The sequence below is a fragment of the Cyprinus carpio genome, chromosome A13 (genome assembly GCF_018340385.1).
Source record: "Cyprinus carpio isolate SPL01 chromosome A13, ASM1834038v1, whole genome shotgun sequence".
Lineage (NCBI taxonomy): Eukaryota > Metazoa > Chordata > Actinopteri > Cypriniformes > Cyprinidae > Cyprinus > Cyprinus carpio.
Window position 1 is genome coordinate 7,757,561 of NC_056584.1, and position 20,581 is coordinate 7,778,141.

The 20,581-nt window shown below is 36.2% G+C and overlaps 1 protein-coding gene across 32 annotated transcripts in view; it reads right to left on the bottom strand.

Annotated features, from left to right (window-relative positions):
* Positions 1 to 426: 426 nt before the first annotated feature.
* The window catches only part of LOC109094588 (collagen alpha-1(XIII) chain-like), a 96,298-nt gene continuing 76,143 nt past the window's right edge, over positions 427 to 20,581 (bottom strand). For 15 of the 32 annotated variants that reach the window (XM_042768560.1, XM_042768559.1, XM_042768550.1 and 12 more), the window contains 19 exons: positions 17,522 to 17,557; positions 17,383 to 17,427; positions 16,090 to 16,167; positions 15,930 to 15,956; positions 15,775 to 15,810; positions 15,579 to 15,626; positions 15,405 to 15,428; positions 15,180 to 15,233; positions 14,932 to 14,976; positions 14,704 to 14,838; positions 14,203 to 14,247; positions 14,018 to 14,068; positions 13,823 to 13,849; positions 13,647 to 13,733; positions 12,301 to 12,336; positions 11,245 to 11,298; positions 10,882 to 10,935; positions 10,729 to 10,764; positions 8,361 to 9,285 (listed from right to left, as the gene is read on the bottom strand). In XM_042768560.1, coding sequence (XP_042624494.1) covers positions 9,010 to 9,285; positions 10,729 to 10,764; positions 10,882 to 10,935; positions 11,245 to 11,298; positions 12,301 to 12,336; positions 13,647 to 13,733; positions 13,823 to 13,849; positions 14,018 to 14,068; positions 14,203 to 14,247; positions 14,704 to 14,838; positions 14,932 to 14,976; positions 15,180 to 15,233; positions 15,405 to 15,428; positions 15,579 to 15,626; positions 15,775 to 15,810; positions 15,930 to 15,956; positions 16,090 to 16,167; positions 17,383 to 17,427; positions 17,522 to 17,557 — 1,194 coding nt within the window. In that variant the 3' untranslated portion in view covers positions 8,361 to 9,009. Of the gene's footprint in view, positions 1,714 to 3,620; positions 3,742 to 4,103; positions 4,143 to 6,797; positions 6,876 to 7,323; positions 7,411 to 8,358; positions 9,286 to 10,728; positions 10,765 to 10,881; positions 10,936 to 11,244; positions 11,299 to 12,300; positions 12,337 to 13,646; positions 13,734 to 13,822; positions 13,850 to 14,017; positions 14,069 to 14,202; positions 14,248 to 14,703; positions 14,839 to 14,931; positions 14,977 to 15,179; positions 15,234 to 15,404; positions 15,429 to 15,578; positions 15,627 to 15,774; positions 15,811 to 15,929; positions 15,957 to 16,089; positions 16,168 to 17,382; positions 17,428 to 17,521; positions 17,558 to 20,581 lie in introns of those variants that run through there. The other 17 variants (XM_042768555.1, XM_042768541.1, XM_042768546.1 and 14 more) reach the window with 13 other exon arrangements.

Here is a 20,581-nt window from a genome sequence, read left to right on the forward strand (position 1 = left end):
TTAGTCTATGATGATTGGAGCTTGAGCCTGCCCGTAAAGCCTAGCGTTTCGCTAGCAGGGATGCTGTTCCTTGAGTCTTGACTTGGGGAAACGGTTACCTGGGCACTCATCCTTCAGCATGGCGGTGTTAGTATACCGTTCCCCTAGCACCCTCTAGAGGACGCAGCGTGGCGTTCCCTTTCGAAAGGGAACGTCTCAGGTTACGTATGTAACCATGGTTCCCTGAGAACAGGGAACGAGACGCTGCGTCCCATTGCCATACTTCGGCCATTCCTGCCTCCGTCTCCTCAAAAAAAAAAAAAAAAAAAAAAGGATGACGTATTCTACAGGTGCCCTTTTATACCCGCATTCGCTCATTTGCTTACGTCATAGGCTTCCGCCTGCCAATGTCAAGTTCATTGTTGTTTTTCCATTCATGCTTCAGACAACGGTCACGCTGGAGGTGTTCCCCTAGTGCCCTCTAGAGGACACAGCGTCTCGTTCCATATTCTCGGGGAACCATGGTTACATGCGTAACCTGAGATGTTTTCATGTCAAAAAAGTTGTTTACTCTAATCAGACGTAGGCATAAAAACTTCATATAAACAAATAGTTTATCTGAAGGTCAAACATGTGCGGTACCAATGATAAATTAAACACCCAATGTGTCACTGCTGGTTTAAATTTGTTGCTTTAGCTGCCCCAATAATTTCCGAAAAGTACAACCGTTCTGTAAGAGTAGATTTACCCAAACAAACTGCAGTTATTTGCATTTCAAAGAGCTGGCAAAATATACAGATGGAGTCAGCAATGACATGTATGTTTACAGCAGTGAAATGTTGCATGCATGTTGCAACACCATCAAATGCCCTGTTGCAAACAGCTATTACATTTTTGGTAAACTGTTTTTGCAAAGTAACATGTAAAAGGATTGTGTTAATAGCTGGCATTTCAAATTAGTTAAACGTGAAAGTTTACTTTGCCACTCATGTTTACTTTGTTTTTAGCTGTATAACTGATTCTATGTTCATTTTTAAAGGTATAACATTATGCTATGTACAAGCACAACAACATTGTTGTATGAATGTAATACATGTATGCTCAATGCAAAGCAGGATGGTTATGTACATCCATTTAGGCTATATATTAAAAACTCGAGAATAAAGGTGTACTATGTATACTATGAGTGAACTACTATGAGTGAAGTGAGGTTGCATTCTACCTGCAACTCTCGACAGAAGGCAGTGATAGTTTGAATCAGGAATCATCAAAGATTTTGTCTTTCTTTGGTTTGTCTGGAAACACAAGAACACTCAGACCACATCTGCGTGTTCAACGAGCTGCGCTGGATCCTCTGATCACAAACATTATTTAACATCATCATCAACAAGGAACAAAATGTGCTACAATGTTTCTTTCACATAGTGAATAATATAGAAGAGAAAGTAAAAGGTGTAAAATCTTGGAGAAACGTCAGACTGCTTTTGAAATATCGTCTTTTCTGTAGTCCAGTCAGTGTCAGTCTGCTCACATCTGCTGCCCTCTGGAGTCTCTCAGTACTACAGGACAGTTATACAGGAAACAAAATCCTTCCAACAGCCACCAAAGAGCAGGGCAAACTTAAAGATCTCCCAAAATCTCAAGTTTTTGTGTTTCTTATGAAGGAAATCAAACCAGAAGCTTGTGGATTTCACTACAGGGTTACTTCTTGGCTAGCTGGAACGGATTCTGACCCTTTCAATAAAAGAAACATACATATTTGTAGTAGACCTCTGCAAAGATGACACAGAGAGGGCCTCAGAAAACATGCATGTGTGCATATAAAATAACTAAATCCTGCAACCCACTCATGCAATTTTCACACTTTTTGTCAAATGCACATCAAAAAAACAAGCACAACTTCAGCATGTAAACATCCAGAGGGTGTTAATTTCTCGTAGTCTCTGTGTAAATGTCATTTCATTACTATTGAAACAAAATTAAAAATGAGAATCTTCTAAGGATATCAAATTAAAGAGAGAACATATGAATAAATAAGACATGTTAGGAAATGTTTTGGCTTTTACAGCCATTTATTATCTTATTCCTCATGTTGACAGCATAGCTTCTTTGACATTGTTGATATGTCTCAAAACTACTTTGGCAGAGTAAAAGCATTAAGGCACATATTAGTATGAGGTATTACAGACAGATAAAGAGTTTATAGACACTGATTATTACAAACCATGCTTAACTTGATATTAAGTGGCAAAATGGAACCAGAATAGCTTGTCAATGTAAGCAGCAGCAATCCTACACAATCCACTTCAACACTGAATGAACAAAACAAATACAACAAACCATTTTAGCTGTGGACCTTTTTTATGACCCTGATTATTCTTGGGAATAAACATATCATGATGTATATGGCATATTTGTAATACTAACTTAGTTGGTTTTATTCTTCATTTTTACTTAATGGATGAGGTAAAATGGGACATACACTACCATTCAAACATTTGGAGTCAGTACAGTTTTTGAAACAAGTTTCTTATGTTCACCAAGGCTGCATTTATTAAATCAAAATACAGTTTTTGAAATATTTGTACAATTTAAAATGTAAATTATTTATGTGATTTCAAAGCTGAATTTTCAGCATTACTCCAATCTTCAGTGTTACACAGTTGTGCTGCTTAATATTTTTGTGGAAACTGGTGCATTTTATTCAGGATTCTTTGATGAATATAAGAACAACATTTAAAATAGAATATTTTTTCAACAATCTAAAAGTTTTTAGTGACAGTTTTGATCAATTTAATGCATCTTGCTAAATAAAACTACTATAATCTTTCAAAAAAATAAAATAAAATACCGATCCCAAACTTTTGAATGGTTGTTGATGCTTATTAACAAACACGAAGATGTGCTTGACAGTGAGCAGCAATATATATGAGATAAATTAATTAATTCATTGTAAGTATGTAAATTACATTTATCTACTATACTATTAAATTGTCAGAGATAAGAATAGAGATAGAGAAAAAAATATAGCTGCTCAAAGGGAAAGATTTAGACATATTTACATGAAGCCCATCAAGGCAAAGCACTGCGTGTGGATTTCAGTCATTCTTTTCTTTTCGTAAAGCCATTCACTAATTTAATTTTTGCAGTAATATATTTGGCAAACAATGGCAGGTGAATATGGACAAAACAGTATGAAATGCTCACTAAACAAGCCAAGCAGTGCAAATGTTTATAATGTATGCACTGAAACTCATATGAAACAACTGACTTGATAATTCTACTGCATGTAGTATGGACTTTAAAATAAGTAATTTTAATGTTCAGTAAACATATGCAGTTACAGTGTAAGCTCATTAGGTGTGGTGTGAACATGTTAATCTCAGAGCATAAGGCCAATTTGTAACTCCAGCTCCACTAATCAGTGCAGCGTGGTCCGACACAACACATTAAAACACTCTGATACAATAAGTTAATAGGCACTTAACAGTTAACATAATGCACAAATATCATGCATATGCTGCCACAGTATATTTCTTCCTCCATCAAAAAACATTTTGACATAATGCATAGGTACAGTATAAAGTCCATTACTTAAACAACATTACCACCAGTAATAAAAATAAACATCTGTACAAAAGTCCTGCCAGTATTTTTATGGTTTACTGTATTTTCCATCAATATAATAGGTCAATGGCAAAAAAAAGTACAAAAATAAATATTCTATTTACAATCACGCATGGCATTCAGGAATTAACGTCACTGCAAAACAAGAGGCAAAAACACTGTTATTTTCAAGCACACAGCTTCCAAGCAAATGGAGGTATAGAGTTATTCCTATCAGATGTCGAATGAACAATAAATCTCAAATCATATTCTAAAACTAGCCAAAGTATCATATTATAGCAGATTGAAAATGTTTAGTTTTAAATTGAGTAATGCTCAAAATTATTTCTATGCGCATAAACCAATTTGTATTACATTAAATGTTAACTTATTTAACTTAACATTAATTCTGTACCTCCATATCATGAATTCTTAGCATGAGTTATATCATAGTAAAGATGGTATGGACACAGTTATTTAAAATTAAAATGTTAATATGATCATTCAATATAACTCACTTTATTCCAACACCCTGGTACTGGCAAACCATCATCACCCTAAAACAAAGAAGAGGAGTGGTGAAGAATCATAAGAATTAGTAATATTCTTGAGATGGGTGACAACAATATCCATGCACATACATAATCATTTCTGAAGTCACTTTTTTAACATACATTTCCATTTCCCCTCTGCAGTAAGTAATCAGTCAATAAATCAATAGATGACTGTCCATGCACACACACAAATAAAAACGTACATAGTGACAATTGAAACTATAACTTTATAATACTTATACTTTTCTATCCATCTACAATATGCACATATGATGTACCTGGAAACTTTTATTCAAATCAAAGTGTTTTCAATTCAAATATTGACAGTTCAATCAGGTAAATGGGTATCCATGAAAATAATGACCAGTCAAGATGCCTGCTTTTTGCAACAATGTATTTCTAGTGAACACCTTCTCTCATGCAGATATTTGTAGTGATCCAGGGTGCTCTGATTTACTGGACTGAAACAGATGTGGTGAAATTTAGTGGAGGATTATTTAGTCAATATGCGGGTTAGTGTAAGAATAGTGGATATGCAGATACTGTAAGTGAAATGAAAATGAAATGCATGCATTCATGTTAAGTAAACTAGTTAAGTAGCAATCATCCTGTTTTACCAGTAATCTCAATATTCATGTTTCACAGAAATCAAATTAAATACAGTAAGTTAATGTGTTGGTAAGAAAAATTTATTTATTATATAAACCAATGAACTGAGTTAAAACATTTTAAAAATGGTTAATAATTAAAGGAATAGTTCACCCAAAAATAAATTTACTCGCCCTCATGTCATCTAAGATGTAGATGAGTTTGTTTCTTCATCAGAACTGATTTGGAGAAATTTATCATTACATCACTTGCTCACCAATGGATCCTCTGCAGTGAATGGGTGCCGTCAGAATGAAAGTCCAAATAGCTGATAAAAACATCACAAGTAATCCGCATGACTCAAGTCCATCAATTAAAGTTTTGTGAAGTGAAAATCTGCATGTTTGTAAGAAACAGCTCCATTAAGATTTTTTAACTACAATATGAGTCCTCTATCCATAATATTGCTTTCGCCGTGTGAAAATGTTGCCTCGTCTGAATCAGGAGAGAAATATGCAAGCACAGTGGAAGTGTTATTTGAACATTTAGTATGGTTTCTTTTTTACTTTTGTAGAAGGACTTTTGTTCTCTAGAGGATTATGGTCCTTGAAATGAAGACTGTGGAGGAAGTTTTATAGTTTCCTTTTGTTCACAAAGCTCTTCATCTCGTCGTTTGCCTGTTATCTTACATTCATACGGATCTTACAACTTGCTATGAACTGTGGTATTGACTACAACAGGCATATGGATTAAGACTGACTGTTATGCTGGACTTTGAACAGAATTCGGATAAGATTTTATTCACTCTATTACTCTTAATTCATCATCTACAGATAGTGAACCTATTTGTATTCTACCTTTTGTTTTGTTTGTTTTGATTCGGTGTAAATCTCAAATAACGTTTTTTTTTGTTTGTTTGTTTGTTTTGTTTTTTGTTTTAAATAGGTTGTATATCAGATTTTGGGCTTAGTTAAACCTGAAACTGTTCCCATAATACTCCCATAATTATTTTGGCCAGAAGCAATGGTTTAAAGTCAGAACGCCTTAATGATGAATTTGCTTCTTAAAAACATGCAGCTTTTCACTTCACAAGACATTATTGGTAGACTGGAGTCATGTGGATTATGTGGATTCATCAGCAGTTTGGACTCTCATTCTGACGGCACCCATTCACTGCAGAGGATCAATTGATGAGCAAGTAATTCAATGCTGAATTTCTCCAAATCTGCTCTCATGAACAAACAATCTCATTTACATCTTTGATTACCTTAGATGTAGGGTAAGTCAATTTTAATATTCAGGTGAATTCTGTTCTTTTAAAATATATTGACAGTTAATTATAGATATTAATTCTGATACATGCAAGAATTTTCTTCCCTATTGTTTAATTATTTTCTCTCCATTCCCTTAAAAAGTCCCTGTAAAGTCAATATTAAGTATGAGTTCTGATTTTGTCACACCACAGAAAAATGTATTATTAACCACACAGCCAAATTTGAATGATAAAAAAATCTGCTAAGTACATAAAATAAGTTATCAAAATCTCAAAAAATGGCTGGTATCCTCTGCTCTCAAACACTGGGGGCGTGTCCGCTGACTGCGCTGAAACCACGCCCACTCGTGGGAAAGCTGCTGCCTCTTAACTCTCAAATACCACTACAGCCTGAATGGATGCTCCTAGCAGCTTAATTGGATTTACAAAGCCATACATATTTGCTCCGGTGCGTCATCAACAGTTATTATAGTGTTAGGGGAGGGGCCATGATCGGTGGCTCCAGTGCTTCATCGAGCCACCATTTTAGCCCCGCCCAAAATATCCTGAACACAGAATTGGTGAAAAACTGTTTAACGGTCTAACTCCACTATTCAGTACTACAGAATTCACAGTCTTTGTAATGTGTTTCAGCAATACATTTGTAACATTTATAATACATTTAGAAACAATTCTCAGAATTGACTTTACAGGGACTTTAATCAGGCTGTGCTGAAGCATTATGCAATTAGAAAGCATTATGGGTTCTGGAATGCAGGAAGCATGCAGAATAAGGAAAGGGATAGACAGCAGCATACCACGGGACACGGGGCATCTAAACCATCCAGGCCTGGCAGCCCCGGTTCACCTTTCTCCCCTTTAAAGCCTCGGAAACCCTGTTCATGAAATTAATCATATAAACATCCTGTTGTCCAGCCACACTTGCCGCTCTGTTCCAGCATCTGATTGGTCCAGAGCACACTGGACCCAAGACTGACAGGAAGAGACTCACAACTAGTCCAACTAGAACTAGTTACTGAACTAATGGCTCCATCCTACTGTGTTCAGCAGAACCATATTCCTGTCAGTCTTAATCCTGAAAAGCAAAAATCCCCTTGAGAGTTCTGGTGCCTAGTTATTTTTTATTCAAATCCTATTCTTATATAATTCATGAGTAACATATGAGCACAAAGTCTCTATATATGAATGTACGTCGTAATTCACTGACTTCGACCAGAACTCTTCTAGGCATCTGTTAGTGTTTATTACACAAAGACAAAAGGAGACGTGGCTTTGGGGAAGTCTCCTTTTGCCTTAGTGCTGCACGTTGAACGAAAGACATACCAACGGACATGGGGCATCTAATCCTGGGGCTCCTTGGTCTCCCTTATCCCCTTTGGCCCCCCTGTTGCCTTTCTTGCCCCTCTCCCCCTGCAAACAACAGTGCATTCAAAAAAGTCAGACTTTAGTCCTCCTAGTTTACTTTAGCAGTACTAGTAAGAAAAGCACCATCACTATAAATAACTGTAAAAAACTCTGGATGTTCTACAAGACATTCTAAAACTAGCTGTGTTTCTGAATGGAGCTATGATGAGTATTGGGATCATTTAAGGAGGGTAAGTGGAGGGGTTAAGGAGAAGGAGATCAGCCAGTGTGGTTAGTGTGTAGACTTTCATTTACTTGATTAATTCAATGCACATTTATTTGTATAGCACTTTTCACAATACACATAATTTAAACATTACAATTATTATTATTCTTTGTGTTTTTTTAGGCTACTGATATCAGTGGAATCTTGTCGAATGCATGTAAGTGACAATTTTATATAACATTGATTTTTTTAATGAAATTTTCATTTTGACCTTTCATTTAGATTTTTTTTTTTTTTTTTTTGCCTTACATATACGCTACGATTCAAACATACATGGTACGATTTTATTAGATTTTTTTTTTTACGTTTTAGAAAGAATTCTTATTTCTCAAGAGTAAACTAATTTTATTAAAAATACAGGAAAACAGCAGTATTCTGTTTTAATAATAATTTTGTATTATTAATTCATTCATGTGATGCAAAAAATAATAATAATAATAAAAAATTCTGCATCATTTCTCTAAGTCTGTCACACGATCCTTCAGAAATCATTCGAATATGGCTATTTGCTCCTCTAGAAACTGTTGACAACACTTGTGCTGCTTTCTATTTTATGGAAACTGTGATTCATTTCTATTCATCAGATGCTCTTATGAATAGAAAGTTCAAAAGAACAGCACTTATAAATCAAATAGAATGAAACAATAAAAAATGGAATAAAATATAAATATTTTATAACATAAATGATACTTTACTGTCACTTTTTAATTTAACAAGTCAACTTGAAGTGCCTAAAAATATCTACATTTTCACAGTAAATAGCGTATTGGGTGATCACTTCTGAACAGAACGAACACTATATTTTTATTCCCTGATCTAGCCATCAAATGTTGGCTTCAATAAATAGGCAATCTGTGATTGATTCCATATAGAACTCTAGAGTCAATGAAATATAATTACAAAGGCTAATGTACAAAAGCTGAAGAGGCACTAAAACGGTTTTAATCAGCATCCCTATTCTTTATTACTAATTAAGACCAGCTTTGCTTTTAGAGAGTTTCATGATTTATCTTCAAGTCTGCACGCAAAGTTAAAGGGTTCTTCAGAGGAAACTATTACATTTAAGCTTTATAAGTCTTCTAAAGTAGGATCTATCCAAGCTAGGATACAGAGTTCTAAACATTCCACACAGCCCTCATCATGACTGTTATTCTAACACTTAACAGAGGAAGAAGAAAAAAAATCAAAGTGGAATTACATTGTGAATCAACATGGAGCTCATTTTCTAATACTGTTTGACAAATACCGATTCTTTAAAACTGTTTCTGAACTTTTGGCTCCAGGCTGGAGTGTTTTTCCTAAATACTCTCATCAGGAAGTCAAAATGAGCTCCACACTGACATAATGCCTTTTCCCACATTGCTTGGTTATGTGCCCTTTCAAAATAGATCCAGATGAGGATTTGTGGAACAATAAGAACTCTGTGCATTAGAACAATTGGGAGAAAATGAATGCAGGTTGGTAGGGAGGTCAGTGAAGGATATGAGGTGAGGAAGAGGAGGAGTATTAACCCAGGCTACAACATTAGGATACAGGAGGAGCAGGAGGAGGCCAGGGAGTGAGAAGGGGACAGAGAGGACGACCCGGCCCGACTCAGCAAAAAGAGCCACGGACACAGGCCAGGGTGCAGGGGGAGGAAAAGGGGATAGGAAGACCTGTGGAAAAAAAGAGAGGAAGACAAGGAAAGGACAAGAGTAAAAACAGCACCGTGTCCAAGGCTCCTCCACAGCACCTTCCACTGAGCAGAATTATCCAATACTGATCAGTTTGATTGGACTACATCGCCAGTGGAGGATGCTGGGAGGAGCACTGACATGTCCTGACATTCAAGGTGGGAAACATTCAGACATTAACTGAGGAAATTAGTGTTAATAGGAGATGGCATACAGTCTAGGAGGATGAAAGCATAGGAAAAGCAATGGTCTATTCCAGTGCTTCCCAAACCGGTCCTGAGACATGTCCTGACATTCAAGTTTTGTATGTTTCAGTTATTAGATGAGGAAATTTTTGTTATTGGGGTGTTTGCTTGCGAGCTGATGAGTGGAATCAGGTGTGTTAGATAAGGGAGACATACAAAAGTTGCAGGGCAGGGGGGCCTCCAGGACAGGTTTGGGAAGCACTGGTCTATTCAAATGTACTTCTTTTTATAATAACTCTTGGAACATTTTAACTTTAGCCATTTACATCATATGTCAGTTTTAGAGTTAATCATGCAAAAAGATATATTTTTGTCTGTTTAAATGTGTCTGTATACTCTAAATATGTCTTTACACTAAAAAATAAGAACTGCAAAAATAAAAAGAATAATTGCAAATAAATATATGTATATAAGGACTAACAAATATACTGTTCTGGAATAAGAATATATGTTTAAACCATTATCAATTAACATATATAGTGACATCCAAAAGACTTTGTAGTTTTTCTAATTTTTTTTTTTTTTTTTACATTTAAATTATTAATTTAATAAATTTAATGCTTCATTCATAATGATTTGAGAATTAAAGTGCATCTTGTGCTTTAGTGTACAAAAAGTCACATGATCTCACAAATTGTATTATTTCATTAATGACTGAGAAACAATTTTTTTACTCATTATTTATGTCATAACATTTGTATTTTCACTTTTCCAAATCCCAAAACTGTTTTATCTCAGGTTTAAGCGTTTTAGATTTTACATTTTCTTATTTTCAGACTTTTAGACCTCACTGTATATTTACACTTATTTTCTAGTAGTAAGCAGTAGCCATTCTAATTTCTTACCAAGCATGCTTCTGTTTGTTTCATATATATATATTATATATATATATATATATATATATATATATAATATATATATATATATATATATATATATATATATATATATAGTGTATATAGAATTACAATTAATATTGCATAACAATTTTTAATTTAATAAATTAAATAACCACAGTTATTTCATAATGAACAGTAGCTAATGCTTAAAAGTTTCATGCTGGTTTAGAAATTTGTCCATCCTTTTATTTTAAGAAAGTGTACTCATGTTATTGTCCCTCAAAGTCACAGTAACATATTCTACAAACAAACTATGATCTAGAACGCATTTATAATCTTACCCGGTTTCCTTTTAATCCCGGTGGTCCTACTAAACCCTGAATGCATGGGGGAGAGAGATGTTACTGATGGTCCATTTTTCATCTGAACTTATACATGATATGGAAACAATACAGTATTTGAAATGTTAAATTGTGCTCTGGTACAGCACTTACAGGGATGCCTTGAGGCCCAATTGGTCCAGCTACTCCCATATCACCCTTTTCCCCCTGTAAAGTAAAAAAAGCTTTATATTGAACTGTATTACACTGGACATTATACAATCAGTGAATGCTTGATTTTGATTGGTTGACAAGAGGCCGTTGAAATATTGATAACACTCACAGAGCAACTTGATGCAATAAATTGTAATTCATTCAAAACTATATTTCATTTGGAGACTTGTCATGATGCTTTCTTTCACATCTACAGCATCAAGGTTTTTACCATTTTACATAATATGAAATATTACTAGAAACCCATTTTTGGAGCCCCACAGATTTGGTAAATAGTTTTTACAAACAAAATACAGCACTAACCATTTCTCCTTTTGGTCCTGCAGGCCCAGGCACTCCAGCTGGTCCTATCAGACCCTTTAAACAAAGAAAATGACATGCGTGAGCTTTAACAGAGGGGACGGCGGTGGGTAAAGAGTTTAGAGAAAGGATAGAAACTAATCAGTGTTGAGCACCAATAGATCAACAAACTCTTCTGAGCCGAATAAGAGCAATTTAAACTCCTTATATGTTTAAATAGAGCCATCTGAGGACCAATCTGCAGAGGAATTCCACAATACTCTAAAGTTTGTTGATCTAAGCAGAAATAAACAGACACACAAGTAAATATAACAGCAAATCCATCTTCTATTTTCCTCCCATGACTTGAAGAGGATTCAACAGAAGGGATGTTAGACATCTTGCTTTTTCGGAAATCTTGCTTCTCAGCCATATGTACAGTTGTATGCCATGAAATCATAGTTCATGCAGCCGCATCCCATCATGCTCTCTCCTGGTATGACATTACAAGATCAAAGCTTGTCATGGAATGAAATAAAGCTCTGAAGTTTGGAGCGAATTAAGCCTTCGAAAGGTCAAGCATGTTTAAATATATGTAAAGGTATAGAGGGCTGCGACAGCATGAAATGCAAAGGGAATATTCACTTTTGAAGAGCACTAAGTGCATACTTTACAAAAAAAATAAAAACTGAAAAGTGCATTTCAGAGAGAGAGAGAGAGAGAGAAATGTTTATGAGTGTTTGGCCATGCTTCCCTTCAGTCACTCGTGTGTGGACAGGTTGAGAAATCAACCAAGCACGGTACCTCTCTAAACAGCAAGAGGCAACAGCCAAACAGGCTTAGGGACAAAGTCAAACAAAGTCATACTCATGCTGATGCAACCTCAGTAGAGATCCAAACAAGGCCTTGACCATTAGACAACACAGAAAAGACAAAAACGTAGAAGCAAGCAAGCAACAGTTCAAGCAGAGGCAGACAGACAGAAAGAGAGAAGCAGGCAGACACTGCGGAGGGGGAAACAAGAGAGGGATGGATGGAAATTGAGGGGTGGATGATGGGAACGGGTCTTGCGCCACTCACCACTTGACCAGGTCTGCCGTCTAAACCATGAGCCCCCTGGACAGTGTGTAAAGAGTTAGAGCGAGAGGAGAGATGGAGGTGGAGGACAGGGAGGGGAGAAGTGTGGGGGGAGGTGAGTGAAGCAGTGACTCGTGTGCCACATAAAAACAACACTAGTTTTGATGGAGGGGTGACATGTGAGAGATCAGCAGTAACTCCTTATAACGTGACTTCAGTGTGACTGCTAGTGAACAAGACCTGAACTGGTCCATTCAATAGTTAATTTCAGCTCTATAAATGGTGATAAAATAACAACAGGAGGAATTTAAATTCCAGGAGAGATTAGATTCATTAGGTTATGGAACAGAGCACACTGTCAGGGTAACATTACCCATCCATGCTGCATTTTCTTAAACAGTATTTTAATCTTGTTTTCAGTAAAAAATCAATAAACAAATTGAATTTTGCTTGAAATTGACTTAATTACATAATGCAGTATTTTTCTTACCCCATTGCCATTTTTGCTTTAAGCATATATCTAACACAATGTTGTGAGATTTATGCTTAAAAAAAAAACATTATGCTGAAACACTAATTTAACTAATTTTATCTTTTTTTTTCACTTAATCAGTATTTTTGTCTTCTTTTTAAGAAAACTTTGATATCTCAGTTTCTAAATCTCAGATTTACAAAAGGAGTTACTGTGCCATTGATGATATGACTAGAATAAGTTCATCAATGACTTTGACACCATAGATATACACCAGAAGTCAGTAAAAGACCCCTGAAATTCATAGTAACAAAACCTAAAGCATGCTATTTACAAAGCAGAGAGAAAAAAAGTATAAACCACATACAGTATTCTGTAGTAACATGAACTTTAGTTAGTTACACTAATCTGAAACCATCAGGAATTTGTTGGTAATCTATTAAAATGTGTATAAAACACTGCAACAGGATGATTACGTGATAACACTTGTATATATGATTGCCAAATGTGGACATCCACTGATTCATGCAATGTGACGACACTTAGCCATGAACCAGGACACCTAGTTACAAAGACACACGAAACAGCGGCACACTGATATTTGCATTAAGGGGGGCTATAGCTTACACAAAACATGCTTTTCCATTAATGCTGCACTCAGGTAAGACAAAAACATCTTGATTCAGTTGACAAGGTTGTATGAAAACGATAAAGTTAATTATGCATTGGTATCACAGGTATGAAGAACTCGTTATTTTTCATAATGAGTGATTTTATATATCGGACAGCTTTTTATCTTACATTGTACTGACTGTAAATGTAATGCATGTTTATCAAGTATCAAACACTGGATTATAAGAATCAGAAATGTACTTACAGGGAGTCCAAGATGGCCCCTGTCTCCTTTCTCTCCTTTCTGTCCAGGTGATCCCTTCTCTCCTCTCAGGCCTATTCCTGGTTCTCCCTGAAAAGAACACATGCAATGTAATGCCTTGTTTAGCATAAGACATTAATAATTATGGACTAAAAAGGGACTTAGGTTGGAATACTTACCTTTGGTCCTGACAAACCTGGAGGTCCCTGTTAAGCAAAAAATAATCAAATCAAAACTCAAACATTTTGAGTCGTTTAAAATTAGTTCCTCTTCATAAATGTACCATCAAAAGGGAAAAAATGCATTGATGCTACTTAGGTGCACAGATATGCTTGTAATATGTCTGCTGTTATCATAAGCATTTATGTCCTCACCATTGGCCCAACTGGCCCAGCAGGTCCTGCAGGTCCAGCGGGCCCATAGACCTGAGACAGAACAGTTAGGGGAGTCACCATTAAGACATTTCCCAACTTAGGAAACACATAGGCTCTATTATCTATTGAAAACCCATAAAACCCTCTAAAATATGCAATCAACAGCAAAAAAGTGTGGAACATACCAGCTCTGCTTTATCCCCTTTCTCCCCAGGTTCACCTTTTTGACCCTGAAGACATTATGAAAAAGCAAAAGAATAGGAATACTCAAATTTTACCATTAATTCAACAGAATTCAAACTGGCAATACACTGCATCCCAAAGTCAAGTCATGTCTTGTCAACAATGACAACAATCTGTTTGCTTGAGGGGCACCAAATATAAATTTCCTTCGGAAATACTGGGCATGCTTTATTATTTTTACACGAATCCAAGCTTTTCCTTGCAGATATATGCCAACTATTTTATTAATTTCTTGAAACTGAAATATTGGTGTAACTTGGTTAATTTTGGCAATCGTTAATGCATTTACATGATGTTTACATATTTTGAATATTATAATATTTGGCATATCAGAATATTCTTTCATTCAGGGGTTAAAGTGCACAAGACCTTTGTGGTTATTTAACAATTCAGGTATAGTCAGACTATTTATGATGGGGTTCATGACAGGTACAGTCACTCACAGGTGATCCTGAGGGACCCATGTCTCCCTTGTCTCCTTTTGTCCCAGGCAAGCCCATGACTCCTCCTTCTCCCCGTGGTCCCTCAAGTCCAGGAGGGCCGATGGGTCCCTGTTCTCCTGGCTTTCCTCTTGGACCCTAAGAAGTAAACAGGTGCTATCACCAATGGACTAATTGCAAATTAGTGGCTAAAATGTTTCATTTATTGTAAAAAAAATATATATTATTTACCTTTTCCCCATCAAGACCAGGGGGACCTGGAAGTCCTACATCACCCTGAGAAAAAAAAGGGAGTGGGGGTGATGTTTAATACAAAAGAACAAGTTAGTCTACAGTGACGTCGGAAAATCATAGTATGATTGCTGCGTAAAAAACATCTTCAAATCTCACCAGAATTTCATATGAATATAATCTGAAATTCTCCTAATGTTATGCACCGAGTATAAAAAGGGTAAGAATGAGAGAGACTGGTCAGTTACCTTCAAACCGGGGGTGCCAGGAAGCCCTGGAGGTCCAGGCAGACCAGGAGGGCCCTAAAATAATAATAATAATAAAAAAGTTATAAATACTTTAACATCTGAAAGTAGTTGTCTGTTCATCTATTCATGTGCTCAAGTACTCATACAATATCCAGTTTCCCAACAAATACGGTTTCACAACAAATAAATACAAGATATAGAGAAGGCTTTTAGAGCGACACTTACCATTAAATGCACATTGCGAATATCCTGTCAAATAAAATTTAATTAGTGCCTTCACATAATACAAATGAATCAGTTGAATCAGTTATGTGAGGCATAGAAGTGAATATGCACTATAACTAAATCATATTAAATCAAAGTAACATTAATCTATGTACATAAAAAATAAAGACATACATTTTCATTGTTGTTGATTAAAGTTTTTCCTGGCTCCCCAGGTGGACCCTGTGGATCAATGGGAAAACAATCAATTAATATGTGCCATTATTTCTGATATCAACCATTCACATCACACTGTTAAACAAATATGGTGACTTGTGTTGTTTTCTCTGTCAGTGACAAACCTGACACTGTGCACATGGCCTCTACTCACCCTTGGTCCAGATGGGCCTTCCCGGCCAGGATCACCCTGCAAGACAAAAAAACATCAGTTGTGCTATTTTATCCAAAGAAACATTTAAAGTATAACAAGTTCATGTAGAGTTGTCATGTTTGTTCCTTTTTTTTCATAAAATGTCAGTTGCCCACCTTTATGCCTTGATCACCTTTCTCACCCTATAAAAAGACATGAAAACTGAAATTCACTTCTTACTAAACCATAAGCTTATTTTATTAGACTGCACATGTCACACCACATTAAGAAAGAAATTAAGGAGCATATATAATGTGGAGAATGAGGGGTAGGTACCTTGGGCCCAGCTTGTCCTGGGACACCTGGTTCTCCTTTAATGCCAGTTCCTGCAGCACTAGGCTCGCCTTTCTCTCCCTAGCAATAAATAACAATATAGAAGTTAACAAAAGATTCAAGATGCGACTCTATATAACGGAGGTGTATAAAACAGTCTAGTGTGAGCATCTTGTTCCCATTCCCCTTTTGAAACATTACAGTTAGTGTCTTTAATTCACCACAGCTGCGGTACTTAGACACAGGGAGCGAGAATAAAGATGTGGTCACTGAAATACAACAAATGTGGGCCAAATATGAGGTCACCTTCTAGGGCTTCTGTTTAACAGAAACACTAATTAAATCATAACAATTAACACATTAAAAATGTTTAAACAGACTGTCTTCTATTCCTTGCAACACTGCAAGCCATGCAGATTTAATGCTCATTTGTATGTGCATATGAAAATAAATGGAACACAAAGTCTAGTGAAACCACAGCGTAATAATTTCACATTGTTAAGCTTCAGTACAGACAAAGTAATATCTGAAAATGAAATGAAACAGAGACATTATGACTTCAAAAACAAAAAGCACAGTGTGCAGATGGTCTGGTCACCACTTCACAGAATTTTTTAGACATGCATGTGTAATTAAAGTCAAATCAGTGCAATTTACCAAAAAAATTTGGTTATTTTTATTCGGCTTCTTTCTTTTTTTTGTTCTAAAACCCTGTCCTTTTTCCATGGAACACTAAAGGTGATTTAAAAAATATGTTAACCATTCTTTAACTATTAGAGGAAAGACTTAAATTAGAAATGTTGCCTTGGATAAAAAAAAAAAAAAATAATAATAATAATAAAAAAAGGTGAAACTTTACAATGATTAAAACTAAAACATTAAAAAACATTCACACTTATGGTAATAATAATTGTGTTGTTTGGTGATGCTTTGTGATGGTTTTAATTAAAAATTTATATTTACAGGAAAACAAAATATATCTCAAAATATGAATAAGTACCATAATACTACATAAAATAACACTGTTAAGTTGGTAGAATAAGGTGCATGTCATTTTGAAGCTTGACAATATCGTTCAATTGAAAAGAATTTGGCAAAATATCTTCAAAAATTAAATACTACAGTATGTTCCAAGTCATACAGGTTTGCAACTGCAAATGGGTAAAATGAGTAAAATTCATTGTTATGTTTAATCAATATTAAACATAACATCTAAAAACTTGGTTTGAGGGTTTAAGCTCATTATCAGAACAAGCACTTATGCAAGAAATATCCACAGCACACATTTGGGTGTACCTTGTAGCCCCGTTTTCCAGGGATACCAGAAACACCTGCCTGACCCTTCATATCGACAGAAAAACCTCCATCACTTCAAGAATTTCATATGAACAGCAAAATGTGTTTAAGATACAACCACACCAAACCAGGCCTTTACCTTTCGTCCAGGGGTGCCTGCGAAACCAGGCTCTCCCTGAAGGGTGCAAGACGTCAACATTAGGAAAACAAAAAGAAAGAAAAGGAAAACAGTGAGAATAGACCTAAACACGTCCTCAAATGCTGACCTTTGAAAATCAACAAAGGAATCAGCATCGTATATACTGGCTGAAAAAAGTCATTTGAAATTTCAACTGAAGATTATTCTCAATAATTATTCAGACAAACAATGTTTACATCGATTGTAATCCCCCAAGGGTCTATCAGATGTCATCATTTCTGTTGAAGCAATTAGACAGCACGCGCTGGTATCAATATTTAGATTGGCATGTCAACGTTTTTGCTCTCCAGACACGTAAATAGCTGATCACTAGCAGTGCCGCAATGAGCCGGCCCACAATTGGTTTGTTATTAATAGTAAGGAGCACATGACAGCTATTTAATTCATGTCTGTTATCTCAGACTAATGAGCAGACATGAAGGCAGTAATCTATAGACACAGCTGCGGCTGCATGCGGACACTCGACCCATTGAGGTCGAGGGTGGCTGGGGGGTCTGACCGGGACTGCTAGTGGCACCATCCGTCTTTACTTTACAGTGTCAGAAGGTGAGACGCTTATATGTGAGGTGCCTGTATAATGAGCTATTAATCATGCTCTGGTGTGAAAGCTGCTTTACATACAACCACAACAGATGACAGATAAGACTGAACTCTCAAAGGAGCTTTTTAGCAGTGGCATGCAGGGTTCTGGGAAAAAAGGTAGTTCTTTATAAAAGAATGGGTAATGGATGGATAGAGGCTGCAGCTGCAGTGAACTACCTTCACTCCTTGTTTCCCAGGCATTACTTATCATTTCAATACATCAACGGTTACGTTTATGAGCCAAATCCAAAGATCACACTCATAACGCAAGCAGAACACCACTGAAAGACTTTTACTTCAGCAGATTGTTAGATATGATGACAACCGAGTATTTGGATGCTGGCTTCTTAAAGCTACAGTTTTAGTTCCCATTGACTTGACAAAAAATTTTTTTAAATCAAATTATCTTCTTTTATATTCAGCAGAAAGAAATGATGACAACTTTCATTTTAGGGTGAACTATGCCTTTAACTGTCTTAACCAGCACTTGGGACTTGTAACACACTTGTTAAGCAACTAAGTTAAATAATACAAGAACAGAACACAATATGAATTTACACCAAAATATCAGTTACTTTTCCAAATAAGTAACACATATGCCTTTTCTACATATCTAATCATTTCTATGTATTTATATATTAATTATTTGTTTTTGTATTATTTAAATAATATATGCATAATTATTTGATCTATTTCAAAGCACCCCCTTCCCATGCTGGAAGGAATAGAGGTGTACAAGTTGGAATAGAGTATGTGTGAACACCTTAAAATTGATGTTTTAAAAATGTCAAAATGCTGTTTCAGTGGAATTCAGCATTTACAAATAAAATATACATTTCTAATGCATTTTTAATGTGCATAATGGCTGCATGCCAAGCATAGTAATTCCACTTGAGGAAAGAGTTTAATTTAGCTTCAATGAGGAAAAGTAATGTAATACTAACTTAACACATCACTTTTTTAATAAAAAGAAGCATTTTAACAATTTATTATACTTTTAAAAAAATCTCCCAACACAACTATCCCAACAAGCATCCAGCTTTACTAGAAGACCATACTGGTTCACACTAGACCAGCAGCAAACCACATCTAATCAGCATAAACCAGTATGAAAAATCAAGTTTAAGCTGCTCTTTTTAGTAGTGTTATCAAACACACACAAACAGGTAGATTAGCCAGCACACATTCATTACATTACATGGCAGTGCCACAAGAGAAGCATTTTACAACATGTCCTAACAGCCTCAACAGAAAACAATGCATGCCATTTGGAGACTGACGGCCAGACAGCAGGCAACTGAGGGCAGAGGTCAAAGATGGCATGAAGACTCCAGTGAGTCTGAGCAGGGGTCAAGTGGCAGAGCTTAGTGTGGCATAACCCACTTTGACAGGTGCAGCGGTCAGACCTTGGAGAGAGCTGCAGGTTGTCAAGAGAGCCAGACGCCATATGTGTGTGCTTTGAGAGGGTATTAATGATCCAAGGCACTCTAGTGTGCTTTTGGGCCTGAGACGAGACTGCTTGTCATACTCAGCTGCCTTCATAAACTCTGTCCAATCAGGCACCAGAACAGGCGGCAGGGTTTGGACAAGGCAACGAGTCATTTGTGTGTTTATCCATGTTCCCAGTAGATGAAAGAGCCCGACTCCATGTTACTGTCCCGTTAAGGGAATGGAACGATGCAATGATTGTTGATCACTTTAATCGTGAAAGAGAGACTTCTCAGACACATGCTGAAAACAGGAAGTCTCTTTGATCTTCTTTATTTCCAGTCAAGTCACACCATTCCTTTAGGCCCCTCTGCCCATCGTCATGTCTCCTTCAGCCCCGTCCACTTCTATTTTAGCGTGAATAGCGCTAGGATGGACTGACAGGCTGCAAGTGATTTATGGGAGTGCTAATCTTCAGGCTTTAAATGATGAGGACGGAGCCTTTAGAGTTGAGGGGAACTCTGGGAAGGTGAGGAGAACCGTCATCAGCACTGAGGAGAAGTGGCTGCGTTCTTTGCTGACAAACTTGATTCCTTCAGGATGGATCATAAAAAGTAATGACTTACTTTGGCTCATATGAAATACGAGAGCATGGTATACATGCTTGGACCGAGGTAAAATGAGAAAAAGGAAGAATGGAATTTCCAAACTATACCTAATAAGTTCCATTTATATACATCAACACGCATCATATACTGCTCAAGTTCTTTAAGACACAAAGGGTCCTTGTGTGAAGAGAAAACAACTATTAAAAATTTAGTTCTGAGTCTTAAAGAGGCAGTGTGTCACTTTTGAGGCACTAGGAGCAACAAGAGTTTGAATTTACATTCTGACAATCTTCACAAAATGTTTGATTTATGCTTTAAAAACAAAATCATAAATTCAACATTTTGTGAAGAACATTCACCAAGGCTGCATTTATTTGATCAA